At 46.5% G+C, this 20,085-nt stretch overlaps 1 protein-coding gene across 3 annotated transcripts in view; it reads left to right on the plus strand.

Annotated features, from left to right (window-relative positions):
* SLC29A4 (solute carrier family 29 member 4) overlaps positions 1-20,085 on the plus strand; it is a 171,453-nt gene that overhangs the window by 146,764 nt on the left and 4,604 nt on the right. For all 3 annotated transcript variants that reach the window (XM_069209982.1, XM_069209983.1, XM_069209984.1), the window contains exons 9-10: positions 11,055-11,242; positions 15,451-15,691. In XM_069209982.1, coding sequence (XP_069066083.1) covers positions 11,055-11,242; positions 15,451-15,691 — 429 coding nt within the window. The remainder of the gene's footprint in view (positions 1-11,054; positions 11,243-15,450; positions 15,692-20,085) is intronic.

The following is a 20,085-nucleotide window of genomic DNA, read 5'->3' on the forward strand; positions in this document are numbered from 1 at the left end:
CCACAGAGGAAGAGGGGTGAATATCTGTAGAGTCTCTTATGGACCGCTTGTCAACCTTATGACACTCCCTCAGCAGCCTAGTCCTATTCATGAAGGCAGTTTTGACCCACAGTAAATCAGCCTTCTGCATCAAAGTGGGATAAGTGAAAAGGGGTGGCCTGCCCAACTTATCTAGTTCAACCGAGACATACCCCAACAACTGAATTCTCATTGCCAAAGGCAATCGATAATAGTCTCCTTATTTAATGCAGCATGAGTGTTGACCCTCATGGAACACCAGAGAGGTAAAGAAGCAAGCTTAATAACATCCGCCACGTACTCCAGCACAAGCTCATGATGGGCAATAAAAGTGGAGCACATGGGAGGAACTCTCAGGAGTCACCTTAGAACGCAATTGTTCTCCACTTGGAGAGCACTGGTTTTTGCATTCCCCCCAAATCCCAGCCCTGTAATTAAAGATGGGAAGACAATACATTTTATATACCTCCGAAAGAGGGGCCAAGAGCTTCTTGCCAATATTCTTAGCCAATTTAAAAACACATCTCACAGCGCTAAATAATTTACTCCTCACCCTGCTGATACATGGCCCCCAGCTGGACCTGGCATCCATAACCACACCCGGATATGAGAACTCAGAGACCTGGGCAACAGGCTGGCCATTCAACACAATACCCTGTATTCTGTTACTCTTTTGGTTGCATACCATAATTAAAGTTTTTGCTTGGTTATTTGCCATACCTAGAGATCCCATAAATGATACAAATTCTTGAAATAGGACATGGAGACCATTGGGAGTCCTGAATAATAAAACTGCATCATCTGCGTATAGTAGGACTAGGACTTGTTTCCTACCACCATGGGGACATCCAGGTTGGCACCAGATAGAACTGCCCCTACACAATTGATATACATAAGAAACAATATACGAGCTAATACACAGCCCTGCGTCACCCTGTGCCTCAACTTCAAACAATGAGTCCTCTCCCCAAATGGGCCGTACCTCAAAGATGTTGACAGATCATAATGCAAAGCTCCTAGGAACTGAACCAGATCAGGCTCCACCCCCAGATCTAAAAGAATCTTCCACAGTTTGAACCTGACAACGCTATCAAAAGTGCATAAAAGGTCCATAAAGGCTAGGCAAACCGAGTCTTGTCTGGCAATCGTATATTTGATGACTAATAATTTGTTGATGTGAAATGGTGAGACAGCCTTAGGCAGAAGTTTAGGGTTAATACAAAGAACCATCCTGTCTTTATGTACCTTATGAATGCTTCCTGTAGGGTGGCGTGGCCTGACCAGCGATAATGGCGGACACGTGAATGTTCTGCTCCGCTCAGGAACAGCACAAATCCTGTTGATCCTGCCCCATTGGGGGTCTGAAAGTGGCACCGATGGCAGGAGAGGACTGGGGACATAACTAGGAGACCCGTGGTGGGGGTTGGAGCTTCGGGAAGTGAACTGCAAGTGAGCCGGGTGACTGGATGCTCCAGCCACGGCTGATGGGGCGGCACCCATGGCCAGCGTGTGCCCAGAGAGGCGGCTAAGCCGCAACGGACTGCTGCGACTCTGAGATCCGGAGGTGCCCCCACGGTCGGGAGGGGGCAGCGGGGGCCAGGCAACGGTGCAGCGCTGGCGGCCCAGGGCCTTGCGACGACGCACTACGAAAGGGAGACAGGCCCCTCGCAGATAGAGGAGGTTGATGAGATGGCACCTGAGGCCAACATGCACCTGGTGAGGCCCCTATGCTGCGACGGACCTGTGCAGCTTGGAGGACCCGGAGGAGCCACCACGGTGAGGAAGGGGCAGCAGGGGGTCCAAGCAACTGGGGCCAAGCAACAGGGCAGCGCTAGAGGCCCAGTGCCCCGCAAAGACGCAGTGAGGAAGTGAGACGGGCCCCCTCGCTGATCAGAGCGGGAAATAACAACAGGCCTGGGGGCGGTAAATACCGGAAGAGGGACAGACTGGGCCACCCTACACTCCTGGTGTACAGTACAGCACCGAGGGGGATGCCTTAGGAGTGCTGGATGAATGGTCACACTGTGGTGGTGCACGTTAGAACACCTGGAGGCATCGTGAGTACAGTGTGCCCTCGGACCAGGACCCCAGGACCCCAGGAGTTTGATAGGGTCCTACTGATGAATACATGCCACCGCTGTGATCCAACCCAGAGACATGTAGCACCCCCGAGAGGCAATAGACAGGGCCACTGGCTTTAGTGGCGATAGGATGCACCTGCATCCCCACATCCTTGGCAGACACATCGGTGAGGGTAAACAGCATACCAGGAAAGGTACTACAGGCGACGACCCGTCCCACAACATTGGGCCCTCCACTGGCCAGCTTCGCATTGAGGGGTGGAAAGGTGACTGAGTGAGAACGCAGAGGCCCTCCCCGGACCTCCTTTGAATTTACCACTTGTCACACCGAATGACAACCAAAAGCTGGAACAGAGCTAAGTCACAGGGGCGGTGTCGCACCACTGACATGACCCAAGCAGACATGGTGAGGCCCGTTCCGCACTTCTTACAGGCCACGCTGGACAGGATCCTGGGAGCCATAGAGGAATCCAAAACAACACTCCAACGGGAAATTGGCCAGGTGTCTACAGAATTAGGCCTGTTGAGAGAAGACCACCAGAAATTAGCGGACAGGGTTCAGTGCACTGAAACCACGCTCACAGAACTGGCCCCAGCGCACCAGGAGATTAATGCTACTGTCTCACAGCTGACTGACTGTATTCAACGCCAGGAACGACGAGCCGAAGATGCTGAAGGCCAGAGCCAAAGGAATAACGTACAAGTTATTGGTCTTCCGGAGCACATTGAGGGCACTGACATAGTGTCCTTTCTGGAGGAGTGGCTGAGGTCGAAGTTTGCCCCGGAGCAACTCACCCCCTTCTTTGCATTGAAAAGGGCACATCGGGTGCCGGTGAGGCCTCTTGCTCCGGGCCGACCCAGTGGTGCAGTGGAGCAGTGGTGGCTAGGCTGGTGAATTACAGGGACAGGGGCGTACTGCTGCAGCAGGCCAGAGAGGCCGGACCATTTTGTGTTGACAGTGGAACAGTAACCCTCTTCCCAGACTTCATGATGGAGGTACAGGCTAAGCGGGCCTCTTATGCGGCAGTAAAGAGAGCACTCAGAGACGAGGGCATTCAGCACTCGCTCCTGTTCCCAGCCAAGCTGAGAGTGATCATGGAGGGACACACTGTCTTCTTCCAAACACTTGAAGAAGCATGGGAGTGGCTGGAATCACATAAAGCGGGGGGAGACCCCCAAGCCAAAATGGGACTGGCAACACAGAGTGGACGCAGGAGAGCAACGAGACAACGATTCAGGGTCCGACCGAGTACTGGTCCGATCCCAGCACAAAAAGCGTTGGACAGAAGAGCTGTCCTAGAGGCAGTAGCGTCGCTGCGGAGTGCGGACCCTGACGGGGACCACAGCAGAGGGGACTCGGACCACCATACCCGCTCCACTGACTCGGACTCGCACCATTTTGATGAGGCTCCAAAGGGGACCCCCCCCAAACAGCAGATCATTTGGGATGATGCTATCCTGGTGTCACCGACCACTCAATGAGGGTTCTTGTTTGACTTTGGGGCAATGACGGCCACGGACACCCCCCCCAGTTTCTTGACCGTTACTATACGACTGGGGAGAACACTACACGATCTAATGTTATTATTAAGTTTGTTTTATATTTGCTGGGCAACCAGTAGTTAGGCTCTTTGTCATTAAAGCTTTCTTGGGTGGTTTAAAGAGGGTATCAGCTCTTACAACTGAGCTGAACCTGGCCCCTGGGGATTAGGGGTTGGGGATTGAAGTTGCATGTTTTTGTTGCACGCAGGAGATTCGACATTGCTGAATCGAGGCTGACATTGGTGACTGGGCACCGAGAGGGAGAGTTGAAGAGTGACTGCCACTGGGAGGGGTGGGTGTTCCCTCCAGATTATGAATCCACCCAATGGTGGACTAAAAACTGGTAACCTGGAACATCCGAGGGATGGGGAATATCATCATGCTCCACAAGATCCTAGCATACTTAAAAAGAAGAAGGGTACATATAGCACTACTCCAAGAAACAAAAAATACTTCTCGAGAAGTGGACAGGCTGCAACGTAGGTGGAGAGGGCAGCTATTTGCTACCACATCCTCGGCATTTGCACAGGGCACACTGATACGGGTGAGGGCCGGGGTCCCATTTGAAGCCATGTTAACAGACATGGACCAGGAAGGCCGATATGTAATAGTGGAGGGCAGATAACAGGGACAGCTTGTAGTGCTGAGCTGTGTGTATGCACCTAACCAGGAGCAAATCCCTTTCTTACAAGCCCTTTCTGGATGACTGGCTAGACCCTTTGAAGGACAGTTACTGATTGGAGGGGACTTAACTGTGTACTAGATACGGTAATGGACTGCTCTCTTCCTCCCTTGTCCGGGGCGACGACAACCAAGAGGACAAAGGGTCTGAATGTGTGGGTAACACACTGGGGGCTTGAGGACGTCAGGCGGGTCCAGCATCCTCGGGACAGAGATTATTCATACTACTCAGGCCTCCATCAACTGCATACTAGAATAGACCGGGTACTGTGCACTGGAACTCTAACTCCTGAGATTGCCCAACCGAATACCTAGGCCGAACCATATCGGACCATAGCCCGTTACTTATTAGCTGGTGCTGCTCCGGAGTTAGGGGCCCCATCCCGACGTGGAGACTTCAGCTGATGGCACTAGAAGACCCGGCATACAGAGAGGCTCTTACGTCCCACCTCCTGGAACATCTTACCATTAATAAGGGGTCCACAGCATCACTCCACATAGAATGGGAAACCCTAAAAGTTACGACACAAGGCTACTGTATGGGAAAATCAGAGGGGATTAGACAAACCGTTGAACTGGAATTAAACTGCCTAGAAAAGGAGATGTCTCGACAGGGACAACGAACAGGGTGAAGAGCAGACGGCATGGCAACGACTCCTTAGTACAAAAAAGACATACAATCACACCCTAGAAAGGCTGCGCTGCCACAATTGCTAGAAACACCTAGCGTCTCTGCATGCTGAGGAGGGTAGATCTGGCAGAATGTTGGCATGGCTGGTTCAGCCCAGTGGGGAGGGTGTCCAGGTCACGAGTATCGGTGGGACGGATGGGGGTCATGTTTACGTGTCATCCGACATAAATGAAGCATTCCAAACATACTACACTTTCCTCTATAGGCAACCTGAGGCAGACCTACCACATTCATTGGGACGGTGCTTACAGTCGCTCACACTGAGGACTTTGTAGCTTGCTGACGGGGATCCCCTGGAGGAACCGATGACTTTAGACAAGGTCAAAACTGCCATTTCACAACTTGCAGCTGGCAAAATACCAGGCAAAGAGGGACTCTCTATGGAGTTCTATAAGACATATGCAGATATCCCCGCCCCTGCAATAGTCGAGCTCTATACAGAAGCATTCGAAATGAGCAAGCTCCCTGGGACTTTGAGGGAGACACTTGTGATCCCCTTACCCAAGACCCAATCATGCGATGCCTCCATGACCGACTTCAGAACCTTATCCATGTTGAACTGTGATTTCAAGATCCTGAGCAAGGCCCTTGCTAACAAGCTGCTCCGGCATGTTCCCCACCTCATACACAAGGATCAGAATGCTTTTATACCTGCGCGTAATACCTCCCTGAATCTTAGGTGACTATTTTCACTTTTACATATGCCACATGACGAACGACACCCCGGAGCTGTACTCCTCTTAGTGGACCCTGACAAGGCATTTGACTCATTAAGATGGGACTACCTAAGGGCAGTAATGATGCGTATGGGCTTGGGAGAAAATTGGGTGCATTGGATGGAACTACTGTATTGCCTCCCAGTGGCAAGGGTCAGAACTGGCAGAACAGTATCAGACGCCAATCCCATATTCTGAGGCACCAGGCGGGGATGCCCTCTCTCTCCCTTGCTGTTCGCCCTAGCTATCGAGCCCCTCACGGCTCAGTTCCGAATGGAGAGGCACGGTCGGGGGATACAGTGGGGTTCTATCGACCATGTCATATCGCTCTATGCTATGACCTACTAATTTACCCGTGGGATGGTACATCAGGGATCCCTTGGGCGCTCCATTTGCTCAAGGACTTCGGTGGTCCATCCGTTCTCAGAGTGAATAGGAAAAAGACATACGTTTTTCCACTGACAGCGTTTATGGTATGTCCCCCTTCCTGTCCTGGTATTTGGGTATACAAGTGTTAAATGATCTGGGAGACCTACGGGATGGCAACTTAGGTAAAACACTTCAGTCTCTGAGGTCATGCGTGGCTTTTTGGCGCTCTCTTAGGCTATCTATGATGGCTCGTGTGTCACTGTCCAAAATGATTATGTTGTCCCGTCTTCTATACTACTTCATTAACCTCCCAGTGAATATACCGGTGGGTTGCTTTAGGGAGCTGAATGCGCTCCTCAGGAAACTCCTCTAGGATGGGGGCTGACAGCGAACATCTCTCTCCACTCTTCGACGCCCCACTGACAGAGGTGGATTGGGCATACCCGATTTTGAATAATACTATTTGTCTTGTCCGCTTCAGTGGGTTGCCAGGTGGCTTGCAGGAGAGAACCAGCTTGACCTGACTACATCTCGAGGGGAGGTCAGAGGTGACCTACTGTTAGCATGGATGCTCAGCTCTCGGATCCATCTCCCGGCATGAAATTTCATGCTGACGGTGGCCTTGTCCTGTTGGAGAAGGTGTCTGAGATGCACAGGTGCAACTGTGACCTACTCCCCTGAAATACAACTGACAGGGATACCCTTGGGGACACCGAACTGCGCCCTATCGAGAAACCAGATGAGGACCTGGACAAAGGCAGGAGTGAAGACCTTAGGAGACTGCTTCCGTGAAGGGGTCTTGCGCCTCTTCACGGCACTGGTGGAGGAGAGTCGAGTCCCGGGTGGGCAGTTTCTTTTATACCAGACATTGACACATGCTATACGGGGACTATGGTCCACGGTGAACGCAGAGCCAGAGATGCACAGAATACTCCAACTTTTATTAACAATAGGGGAGGACACTCACTTGATTGCTAGGCTTTAAGGGCCCGTAACGAGGTTACGCTGGAATCCCTGCAAACACTAAGAGCGAAATGGGAGGGGACAATAGGCAAGGAGCTGACATACACAGAGTGGCAGAAAGTGCTAGCACACCCTCGTAGGGTATCGCGCAATACACATCTCCATTTAATTCAATACAATTATGTACATAGAACATACCTTACCCCTCGCAGACTCAGGGTGATCTACGGAGGTGAATCCAGGGAATGCCCCAGATGCAAAGCTGTGGACCCAGATTTGGACCACATGATATGGGAGTGCCTCGAGATTCAGGGGTGCTGGCGGGGAGCACTGGAGTCCTTGTGGGGTGCCCTTGATACGCAATTGAACCTGGACCCTTCCTTCTGTCTGTTGTGTTTACATGCTAGACCTGCTTCCAAAAGAGTTCTCAGCAGGTTCGTGGACCTGGCTTTGTGTTGCTCAGACGTCGGATTGCTATGACCTGGAAGTCCTCCACAAGTCTGGCCCTGGCGGACTGGAAACGGGATGTGTCAACCTGGGCCCAGGCCGAACTATACGTATTACGCAGGGAGGAGGCTCGGGGGATACGTGTACGTCATAGGTAGATGCGGCCCTCGAGACGGGTGGGGGCACGCCCTGCTGGCGCTGGACTGTGGACCCATACGAGGGGGAGCGGAGACATGACGGAACATATACCTTGCCACCAAGACGACGCGATATCCCAACTGCAGGAGGTGGGAGGGCATTGCTCTAACGCCAACACACATGTACTGTATCCACTTGTACAAAAATAGGATAGGAAACAATCTTCTACAAGGGAACTATACAGAAGTCCAACAGATTAAAAATAAAGTAGTGCATGACCCTTTTTTACTTAGCTGAGAAACAGGTAGGAGCAGTGGGTTTCCTGACTTCTTGTAGAACAGCCATGTATTCCTGTGCGAGGTTAAGATAACCAAACTCTAAAACCTCAGGTGCCCAATTGCAAAATGTGTGAGGTGACTCTGATGCCTGATTGGGAGCTTTTGGATGCTGGCACAGAAAGCAGACATTATGACATCATGACTCAACTATAGTACCTTTTTACAGTGAGTAGCTACTTCATTTTGTTAACACAAGTGACTCTAGATGTCACCCCTCAACTGAAATAAAGCAATCATAGATGGGTTACTATACAGAGATTGCAGGTTCGAATGTATTATAAATTATTATCCATGATTGTTGTAATACATAAACGCTGGCCCTCTCCGTGATCGAGAGTCACATAGCAAACTGAGGTTGTGAATCTGTCTAAAGGCTTGCACCGGCTCATACAGAAAAGATACTTGTACCAGCCAACAGGCACATTTTCCAGCCCTGGCAAAGACACAGCCCTGGCTTTGGGAGCCACCGCATTTATGCCATCCTTCAGCTTCATCTTTGAAGGTACACCTAGGCACTTTAAGCTTTAACATATATGCCATGGCAATGCATCCAACAGGCTGTAACTTCACCCTCACTATTTCAATCAGAAGATGGACTGCGGACAGGAGCCTCATTCACTCAACTCCACCCTGCGGCGAGTTTGGACAAACTATTGAGCAAAAAGGCATTTAGTAGTGCAGGCAGCTGGCTGAAAGCTGGAGCCTGTGCATTGCATCAGCTTTATGTATACACTGCGCAGGATCGGCTTTCAATTTCCTGCTTCAGCACTCGAACTGCAGAGAGCTGTGTTTCTGCTCCAACAGTCCCTGGAGGACCCAGCAGATGAGCTCCTGAAGATATCTACTGCAAGCAGGTGAAGGTAAGTAAAAAAGTCTCAAATATTTGCCTGCGGGTAAGAGTGTAGGTCTGTATATTTTTGTGTGATTATGAGAGCTTGTATATGTGTAAAGCATGTGTTTGAGTGTGTATGAGAGCATGAGTGAGTGAAAGTGAGTGAATAACAGTGAGTGAAAGGAGGATTAAGATGAGTGTGAGTGAATGACAGTGTAGCTGTGAGTCAGAATGGGTGAGTCAGGTTGACTGAAAATAAGTGACACTGAGTGAGAATGAGAGAGTAAAAGAAAGACTAAGAAACAGAGTTAGTGCAAATGAGTATGAGTGAGACTGCTACGTGCTGAAAGTAAGTGAAAATGAACGACTGAGAAAAAGTGTGAGGGATTTGTGATGGAGTTAGAGATAGTGTTAGTGAGTGAGAATGACTGTGAGTGAGCATGAATGGGAATGAGTGTCATTGGGTAAATGTAAGTGAACATGAGCAATTGAGAATGTGTGAGTGTTATGCTGATGAGTCTGGTGCCAGCCAAGGCATACTAAGATAATTCTTAGCTCATGGAGGCACCACCGGCAAAATGCAGGTGCTTGATGTAATTCTTGGAATATGGTCACCCATTTCAAAATATTGCCATGCTTTAGATAATACTTGTCATATAGGGCAGCCATTACAAAATGGCATATTGGAGGCAATTCTTGACATAGGGACCACCCATGGCAAAATACTGGAATGCTGGAAGGAAACCTGCAACAATTATTAGAATTTGAGCCACCCGTGGCAAAATTGTGGTGCTGGCATACTGGAGGAAATTATTGGCTTAAGGGAATTCTTACGCTAAATGCTGGCACTGGGGGTTAGAGAACAGCAGGCAATCATGGCAAAATGTTCACCTGACATACTAAAGGTAACTTTGAATGTATTGGTATTTGACAAAATGATTGACAAAATGATTGCCCTGACATATTAGATGCCATTATCTGTATAATGAGGAACCCATGGTTAAAGAGGGAAGCCCATGATAAGATAGTGATCCTGGAACAGTGGAGTAAATCATTGACATATTATGAAAAAATGGGTCAACTTCATGGCAACTACTTGATCAAGAAAATAGATTGAAATTAAGGGCCAGATGTAGCAAAACGGCAATTTGCGACTTGCAAATTGCGAGTCCCTGCAACTCGCAATTTGCAAGTCGCAAATTGCTATGCAGTACGGTGTCTCAGACACCGACTGCGACTCGCTATGGGGTCGCAATGACCCACCTCATGAATATTCATGAGGTGGGTCGCAAATTGCGGCCCCATAGCGAGTATAGGCACTCGCTAACATGGAGGCATGCTGACGTCAGCAGACCTCCATGTTCGTGACCTGCTTTTAAATAAAGCAGTTTTTTTTTTAAGTGTAGCCCGTTTTCCTTACAGGAAAACGATCTGCACTTAAAAAAAAAACGAAACCTTTAGTTTCGGTATTTTTTCAGGGCAGGGAGTGGTCCCTTGGACCACTCCCTGCCCTGAAAAAATATTTTGGGGTCCAGTCACAAACTGGAAGGGGTCCCATGGGGACCCCTTCCAATTTGCGAGTGGGTTACCATCCACTTGAAGTGGATGGTAACTGCGATGCCATTTGCGACCGCGTACGCAAATGGTATTGCATCCCACTGCGACTCTCAAATAGGAAGGGAACACCCCTTCCTATTTGCGAGTCGGAAATGCATATTGCGAGTCGGTAACGATTCTCAATATGCATTTCTGCATGGCAAACCCACGTTTGCGACTCGCAAACGGCGATTTTCGCCGTTTGCGACTCGCAAATGGTTTGCTACATCTGGCCCTAAATTATTTCATTATTCCTACCATGACACTCATTTGACGAAAATGAAGTGAGGTCTCCTTCGGGTTATGTCGTAAGAGGCCTCACTTCATAAGAGCAGAGGCTGTGTTCTGGCCACCATTGCATATTTTGAGCTTCAGAAAAAAAATTGGAGATAACCTTCTTGTGTTAGGATTTTTACTCCATTTACATATAAAAGGTTTATATGACTGTATTGTTGGACAGACAGTGGTACATTTGTGTTTACATTTAATTGCAGAGGAAAATGGTGATTTGTTGTGCACTGAGGATTGTCTGTGCTCAGGTTTCTGCTATCCATGCCAATTAATGCAAAGTACATATCTGGAAAAAAAATGTGTTCTTGTAGATTTTTCACTTGGGTGTGCCACTGCTTTTCTTTGTTTCAGACATGATGCTGCATCGTTATATTGTCTCTCGTGTCATATGGCCCTTTATGTTATCGATCGCTATGACCTACTTCATTACCCTGTGCCTGTTCCCTGGGCTGGAATCGGAGATCCGCAACTGCACGCTAGGAGAGTGGCTACCAATCCTGATTATGGCAGTATTCAATCTCTCAGATTTTGTGGGCAAGGTATGGTACACCAGTTATGTCAGCACATTATGTATAACAATATGATACTAGAGTTGATAGGCCTGATTTGGGGGGGGCGGGTAATAAGAGATAATTTGCCAAAAAATGTCTCATTTGTCTGTTGCACTGTGGCAGTGTAACCACCCCATTGTTTAGTCCCAAGTGGCAAACATACTGCTGGCAAAATCCCCTCTAGGTATGCCAACAGTACTGCCAAGTTCTAAGGTTAACAGCAAACCACTCTATCAATTGAAGTGGTAGCAGATGTTCAGGAAAAGGGAGACCTAGGGGGTCATTCTCTGCCGCCCGCCAAAGTCCCGCCGTCAGAATACCGCTGCGCGGTCAAAAGACCGCCGCGGTAATTCTGAGTTTCTCGCTGGGATGGCGGGCGACCGCCAGAAGGCCGCCCGCCAGCCCAGCGGGAAACCCCCTTCCATGAGGATGCCGGCTCCGAATGGAGCCGGCGGAGTGGAAGGGGTGCGACGGGTGCAGTTGCACCCGTCGCGATTTTCAGTGTCTGCTTTGCAGACACTGAAAATCTTGGTGGGGCCCTGTTAGGGGGCCCCTGCAGTGCCCATACCATTGGCATGGGCACTGCAGGGGCCCCCAGGGGCCCCACGACACCCGTTACCGCCAGCCATGTTCTGGCGGTCAAAACCGCCAGAGCCAGGCTGGCGGTAAGGGGGTCGGAATCCCCATGGCGGCGCTGCCTGCAGCGCCGCCATGGAGGATTCCCTAGGGCGGCGGGAAACCGGCGGGACACCGCCGGTTTCCCGTTTCTGACCGCGGCTGTACCGGCTCGGTCAGAATGCCCAAGGATGCACCGCCAGCCTGTTGGCGGTGCATCCGCGGTCCTTGGCCCTGGCGGTTTTTACCGCCAGGGTCGGAATGACCCCCCTAGTGTTCCTAACATGTGGTAAAGTACACCATAGCATGCTTAGGAGTCTTATAAGTGTGGGCTTAGGCAAGCTACCCCCCTTTGAGGGTTTATTTCATGAACACATTTCACCAGCAGTAATGGGCAATGGTGTATATTTTACCAGGGTATTTTTCCATCAAAGTGGCTTCTCCCTTACAGAAAGATTCCTTTGTGAAAAAAATCTCTGCCCCACTTGAGTAATGCCCTATATTGTCACAACCTACTCGTTGTCTACGTCTGTGGCCCACTGGAAATGTGGTGAGGTCTCGGTTCCAATAGGTTTTGCCTTGACCCAATTAGGGGTGACCCTTTCTGGTAGCCACGGTGCTGCTGTCGGAGGGAACGCCAAAGGCAGTCCGTGCCCTCCAGAAGGAGTCCCCGAGGGAAAAAACCCAAAAAGGGAAAAAACCTCAAACAGGAACTCCTGGAACAAAAAGTAAAAAGTAAAAAGTAAATCTGAACAAAAGACAAAGATGACAATGAAAAAAGCTGGTAAGCACCTTATATACCCAAAGAACAGGAAGTGACCAGCAGGAAGTAAAAGACACCATATTGGATTGAGAAATAGCATAGAAACCTATAGAAGAAGTCAACATGTTACGTAAGGTTCCAAAGGCATGCAGGGAGAAGGAAGGCATGCTGGGAAGGAGAAAGGATCATGGAAATGAAAGAAAGCATAAATACAGGAAGAAACGAGGAAGGCAGAAAAGAAGAAAGAAAAAAGAAGCAGAATGTAAGTGGGGGTGAACGGAGAGTGGAGGGAGGCAAAAACTAGCAGGGGCGCTGCGCCCTTAACGTGTCGAGGCCCCATGCCCAACTTGGGGCCTCGATAAAAATAGAATATGGCAGTGCCGCCACAGCTGCGCCCCGAGCCAAATGTTCGGCTCGCGCCGCGGCTTGCGGTGCGACATATACTTGATGAATTTCCTGTCACTACCTTGGCAGAGGTTGCATGTCTCTGAACATGATGGAAGGAATATTTACCAAGTGCATTTTAAATCAGGCCACGAATCTCCTGTGTTCATCCATATGTTCCATCAGTTAATTTGTGGGTCCAGAGTATTTCTTCCAAGTTCCATTTTCGCTGTGATGTCTTTACAGCTATGTACAGAAACAGAAAATGTTGATCTGTCAATTGCTACTATTGTTCGCTGTAAAAAGGCTGCAGCTCACTATCATGTCTCCATATCCTTCTCATTGTCAAACATTTCCAATTCCCTTTCCAGTTCCCTTTCTCATGGATGGTTCCTCCGCATTGGAGTCGCTTTATTGAGACCTGGTTTCATCCCAATACCACTACATGTTTTTGCTTATCCCCAACACTCATAGCAGCAAATATGTTCACCAGCTCATTACGTTTCATCAATTTGTAGGTATCTAGGTATGTTCCTACCCACTTTTCCCACTTTCACCATACCAAGTCCACTTTTTGTGTAGCTTGATAAAAAAAGGTGCACAACTGGAGGGGGTGTCTCACTCTCTCAGCTTGTTCCTCTATTCAGTTTCTATTTGTTGTCAATACCAGTGTTTTTTTATTGTTTTCTTGTGCTTTTGAAAATCAGTGGCTTTAAACTTTTTGACCTATAAAGAATGGTAAGGACTTTGCTTTTCTGGTACTTTGTAGAGATTCTTTTATTAGGTTCACTTTCTCCACTGAGAATGAATGATATTAAGCATATATGTGCTTAAAATATGTATATGTTAGGAGTGGTGTATTCTACTGCATCCTATTACACAATGTGTTAAGGTCAAACTCCTAACGTGCATCGTAATGAATAGCATATCCTGACGTGGAATGCTGTACTGAGTGCTGTGATATCCAAACACATAGTACATCAGTGATGTTTTGGATGTGGGGCCAACTTTGTGTGTACTGTATACTGTTGGGGGTTTTGCTAGTGATGTGATTATAGATACATGATGTTGTGAGCACTGTGGTACCCCAATTCTATGCTTTATTGAATGTAGAGTAATAGTGTAACATGTCCTCTTGGTCCAACGTAATTTATGAATTAATTTCACAAACTTCAATAACAAATCGATAATACGATTCACTACAGGGAGGATTTGTGAATATTACTTCTCTAGATTACGTGCTGGGACCAATTGCTTGTCATTATTATAACTTGTTGTTGATATGGCGCTTCCTAACGCATTTCTGCCATTTTAAGCAGTTGCACATAACTGATCTAGTACAGATGAAACTCAGTAATCAGGGGATCTCAAACTGGTGACTTTGGTGAAAGCTATAACACTGCCCACTAAGGGCCCAAGGAATGGAGAAGTAGGCAGTAGCAGGGTCCTGCTGATTGTGGGTTCATCGAAAGCCAGAGGCAAATTATGGAGTGTGGCTGGCTGTACATGAGAAACTTTGAGGTATGCCTAGAACATATTCACGTGTCATAAATTGACTCTGGAGAGTAGGATGATGGCTCTCTCAAATTTTAGCAAAGAACTCTAGAACATGAATATTCCTGTGAATGTTGGTTTTTGAAGCAAAGGTGAAGGTGACACGTCAGAGGAAGACTTTCATTGCATCCATAAAAGCCTGCATTATCCTTACTTGACAAAGTGAAAGACTCTGTACGGTGACTTTGGCTTATAGTGTCTCCTCCTGAGCCCCTCATAATTATTCTTGTTGGGTTGGTTGTGGTTGGCTCTGAACAAGTGTGGCCTTTACCCTGACCTGAGTGTAATTATGGGGACTTGAGGTTTACTGTTTTAGAAATAAGCAATATTTCGTAATTTCTCTAGTTGCTCTAGTCACTGTGTTTCATTTAATTGAGACTTAAACCCAGTTTATTTTGGGTGGTAGGGAATTGTTTCCATAACTGCAGAAGAGAACTAAAATCTATGTAGTGATAAGTGGTCCATGACTGGCTGGATTGCAGAGCTGCGCACAATCATTTTGTGCTGTTTTCTCAATAAAAATTATTAATATTGTTTTTTATATATTCCACTGTCCTTGGGAATTTCTCTCACGAGTTAGAACTTAGACACTGAAATTATTTTTTCATTAAGCTTATTTGAGGAGATGCAGGAGTTCAGTATGTTTCAAATGCAAATGGGAACTTCAAATGTTTGGGGTCAAGGATAAACTTTGCTATGCACTCTATGTGGTTATCTAGATCCACCATCTGGAACATCAAACAATTCAAGGTTTTTGGGACGTCTGAATTTTCTTTTGCTACTATTTTTGTCACTTCTCCAAAGATTCGCTATTGTTTATTGACGCACATCCTGCAATGAAACATATTGCTCCCTGTTTTATTTATTTTTGTTTTTCTAGATCTTGGCTGCATTGCCGTATGATTGGAGAGGCACTCACCTTCTCATCTGCTCTTGTCTGCGCGTCATCTTCATTCCCCTCTTTATAATGTGCATTTACCCAAGTGGAAAACCTGCCTTTGGCCACCCTGCATGGCCCTGTATCTTCTCTCTCCTGATGGGCATCAGCAATGGTTACTTTGGCAGCGTGCCCATGATTTTGGCGGCAGGCAAAGTGAGTCCAGAGCAACGCGAGTTGGCAGGTACGTAGAATATTTCAACATTATTGTTGGCGTTTGTGAATCTATAAATGTGTGTTGATGCTAGAACTCATGTCTTATTCAAGACATAAACAGTTCAGCCAAGGCAATGTTCTATCTGGGAGTAGGTCTCCACCACCAAAACTGTTTGGTGTTTGGTTATATCCAGCTTCACAATTGTTCTCAACGTCACTCCCGTTACTACATGACTGGCCAGTAATTTACTAACTAACGTATTAACTTTATCATATAATGGAATAAGGATAAACTAAAGCAGCCTAAATACATGCAGCAGCATTGTGTGGTTGCAACTTAAAGAATTTCTGAGATGGATTGTCTGCTGCTCAATGCCAAAGTGGATCCACACACCCTATAGACCATACTTTACATTTGTTGCATGAAGAAAAGTTCCATACTTTAGCATGAATCTACTACAATGCATGATGATCTACAGAAAGAGTTAAGATGCAATAAAGCTTTGGATCCAGGAATGGTGTAGCTACATTTAAAATGCAGGAAAATGAACGTGATGGCAGATTTGAATCTATTATAGACTTATGTAGACTTCACATTTACCCTTTGGTTCTACATTTACTAAGGACCAGACCAACCATAGAAGGGAACCAGATAATTCTTCTGACAGCTGGTGCAGAGAGAACCCAGGATAATCCTGGAACAATGATTCATTAATCAACAGATGATCTGCCTAAATTCTGGAGAGTTCCAATGGTGCCTTTCAAGAAGATCATCCAGGCTCTTAAAGTACAGTTGCCAATTGTTCTTTCAATGAAGCCTTCCTCTAAAAGATTATGTTTGGGAATAAGGGATTTCAACAGCTAGGAAAGCTTAGAAGAGCCACATTAGCAGCTTCCCAAGACAAACCTCTGTGGCCATCCCTCTGGGTGAATAGGTGGAAGGCTACAAATGTAGACACAGATGTCTTTTACATCCCTGCCACAGAATATTGTTGCTTAAGAAGGACTTTGAGGCCTGGGTGGCCTATTAGAAAATTACTGTGGGCACCATGAATGTAGAGCCCTGCCCCTCATTAAAGAAAGGTTGTGGAGCAGTCTCCGCATCATCTAAAAATTGATTATAAGGAATCTTGGGTCAGATGTACAAAGGTTTGTGAGGTCGCAAACAACCTGATTCACAGAATTGGGCTGTGTGTGAATGCAGAAAAGCCTTTTTTAATTTACAGAAACCAAAAACTTATCAATTCACAATTTGTATTTGCGATTAGGGTGTCACTTCCAAATACTGATTCGGTATGGTATGCATTAATGTTTTGTGACTGAATTCCAATTGCAAAGCAGTGTTACTTAACTGCTAGTGGTGTTTACCCATACGCAAATCGGAAGGTGTCCCTGCTGTACCCCTTCCCCTTTGACAATGTTTATAAAAATATTTTAAGAGCAGGCAGTGGTCCTACGGACCACAGCCTACACTTAAAAAAAAAACGTAAAAGGTTAATTTTCTGTTTTTTAAACACATCCCATTTTCCTTTAATAAAAATGGGCTTCGTTTTGGTTTTTATTAAAAACATTGCTTTATTAAAAAGCAATCAGAGACATCGAGGTCTGCTGACCTCCAACAAGCCACCATCCCTGTGATGGTGGTGATTTCTCATGCGTAACAAACTGTGACCTACTTCATTAATATCCACAAGGTAGGTTGATTTGCAACCTACTAGGAATAGCTATCTGGGGAAATAAAATAGGTGTACTGATTTCCTAATTTGCGATTCGGGGATAATCCCAATTAGGAAATCACTATTCCTCATGTATGGGCGTCTGGCCCCTTGTCTCCTATTTTTGAGGCCCATAGGTTTGATTTATTCCTCTGATCTGCGTGAAGCGAGTTCCATAGTTGTGTGCTTATGGTTTTGACAGTTCAGCTTCCTTGAGTCTTCCACTTTAGTGGGATTCTGGAGTGAAGTTTGTTTTTCTCTCTCATAGTTTGTGATTGGGGATATAATGCAGTGTCAGCTTTTGTAGGTAGTCTGCTAAAAAAAAGTACCAGAACATTTGTTTCACTCAGTAGCCCTAAATCAAACTCTCTTGGCCTTTCAAAAATCACTAAACCCCAGGTCTTCTAACAAGCCCTACATTGTAGCAAGAGCCAAAACCATAGTAACATAAGAACCAAACTCTTTAGAATTATGTGTCTAAAGTGAAATTGTTCTGAGGGCAAATAATACTTAGGTAGCAATTGGACTATTCGTCTGTGGACATTTTTCAATGATTATGAGGTCGTTTTACTCTTTTTTCCTCAGAATGATACTACAGCAGGGTCAGTGATGTCATAATAGGCATCTTGCATAAGGAGCCAACACATATGGGATCAAGAAAAAGCCAGATAATTACAACTGTCTACAAAATGTAGTGTTAGTTAAAAGGGATCAGGGGTGTGGAATTCATTAAAATATCTACTTGTCCAGGGGACAGGTTGCTTCTCAAATCTACTTGTCCTGTAAAAAGATCTACTTGTCCCTTTGGTGCCATGTAGTGTGGGGTGAAATTATGGCAGCAATCTCATTATGTAAGTGCTCTGATACTAGCCTCTCTGATTATGCCAGGGCTACTACCACAGTGGGGCTTGAATACTTGCAGTTTCAATCCCTACTGTAGCAATTTCCTTATTTTGCCACCTTTCTGCAGATCTGCATACTGGGGCTGGAGGAAGCAGTAAGCAATAGTTCCAGGGCTGGAATGCCTTTGAGTCTGCAAACCTACTAACCTGCATGTTTTAAAGATTTTCACCAGCTTCTCTCTAATATTTTCCCATAATAAGAAAGGTTGGACATTTACTCCAGACAATGGCAGAATTAGAACTTCTTCCAGGGTTGGGAAGAAAGTGGCTGGAGGGAAAATGAACTTGCAAATGCTCAATAGATTTTCACATGAGCAAATCTACACATGCGTATTTACCCATGCTAAAATACAGTTCACAAATATTTTATAGGGGTACGACATATACCATGGGTGCACTTTTGTGACTTTCTTTAAGAATTGGGGCCACATGTAGGTAGGTTCAGATTTGCGACTCGCAATTTGCGAGTCGCAAATCCGAATGTAGGATGGTGTCCCTGATACCATCTGTGATTCGCAAGGGCTTCGCAAATGCCCACCTCATGAATAATCATGAAGTGGGTCGCACAGGGATGGTGGCATGCCGGAGACAGCAGACCACCATGTCTGTGACTGCTTTTCAATAAAGCATTTTTTTTATTTTTTGTAATGCAGCCCGTTTTCCTTAAAGGAAAACGAGATGCATTACAAAAACGAAAAATGAAACGTTTTTGTTTCATTTTTTCAGAGCAGGCAGTGGTCCGCAGGACCACTGCTTGCTCAGAATTTTTTCTTACAGTGACATTCACAATGGGAGGGGGTCCCATTGGGACCCCTTCCCTTTTGTGAAAGTGTTAGCACCCATTTGAAATGGGTGCAAACTGCAATTGGTTTGCGCCCGCGTTCGCAAAACAATCCTACATTGCACTGCGAGTCGCAATTAGGAAGGGAACACCCCTTCCTAATTGCGAGTCGCAAACCCGGCTTGCGATTCGGTAACCAGGTTACCGAATCGCAAAACTGGGTTTGTGCATCGCAATGTGCTTTTTGCGACATGCAAAAAGCTACCTACATGTGGGTCTTGCTCCCTAATTAGGTCTGGTGTTAACAAAGACATTTTGTTTTTATTAAACTTCTATTTCTCTCTCTTTGGGCTGGCTTTACTGTGAGTGATCGCATTCTGCTCTTCCACAAGGAGCATATTGGCACACAAAGTAGTTTTGTTCAGTGTCAGGAACTACAGTGGCAATCAGTGACGTAACGAAACTGGAGGGTGCCCCTTTGCAAAGAACATGGAGGAGCCCCCTCTCCAGACTCACTCAGGGCAGGTGCTGTGCTGAAGGGGCCCCCTGGAGGGCGGCTGCGGGGTCTTTGTTATGCCACTGGTGGCAACGTGTGCTTTTAGAGTTCAAAAACGTTTTGGTTTTTTTTTGCCAGTGTTTGTTACAATGTTGAGGGCCTGGTAGCTCCCACAACAATAAAGTGTTACAAAAGCCATGTCAAAACAAGACACGCATTGATGAAACTAAAAGACTTATAAAAATATGTCAGATCAGTTGGCTTTGTCGGTGTTTGTTTATTTTCATGCTTCCCATAATCGTGTTGAAAATGGTTACACTGATTTTCCATTAGAAATATTTTTGGGAAATACTAGCATGCATCAAAACATTTTACTAAATGACATTTCATTTGCATCTAATCAGAGAGCATTCTGGGAGCATTATACTTGGCCTCATAGCCTAAACTTGTCAAACATGTGTATACACGTTTTCTGTTTTTTTTGTACTGGAACCAACGTCAGTAGTGAAGTGTGACCTTAAAACATTT

The sequence above is a fragment of the Pleurodeles waltl genome, chromosome 10 (genome assembly GCF_031143425.1).
Source record: "Pleurodeles waltl isolate 20211129_DDA chromosome 10, aPleWal1.hap1.20221129, whole genome shotgun sequence".
Classification (NCBI taxonomy): Eukaryota; Metazoa; Chordata; class Amphibia; order Caudata; family Salamandridae; genus Pleurodeles; species Pleurodeles waltl.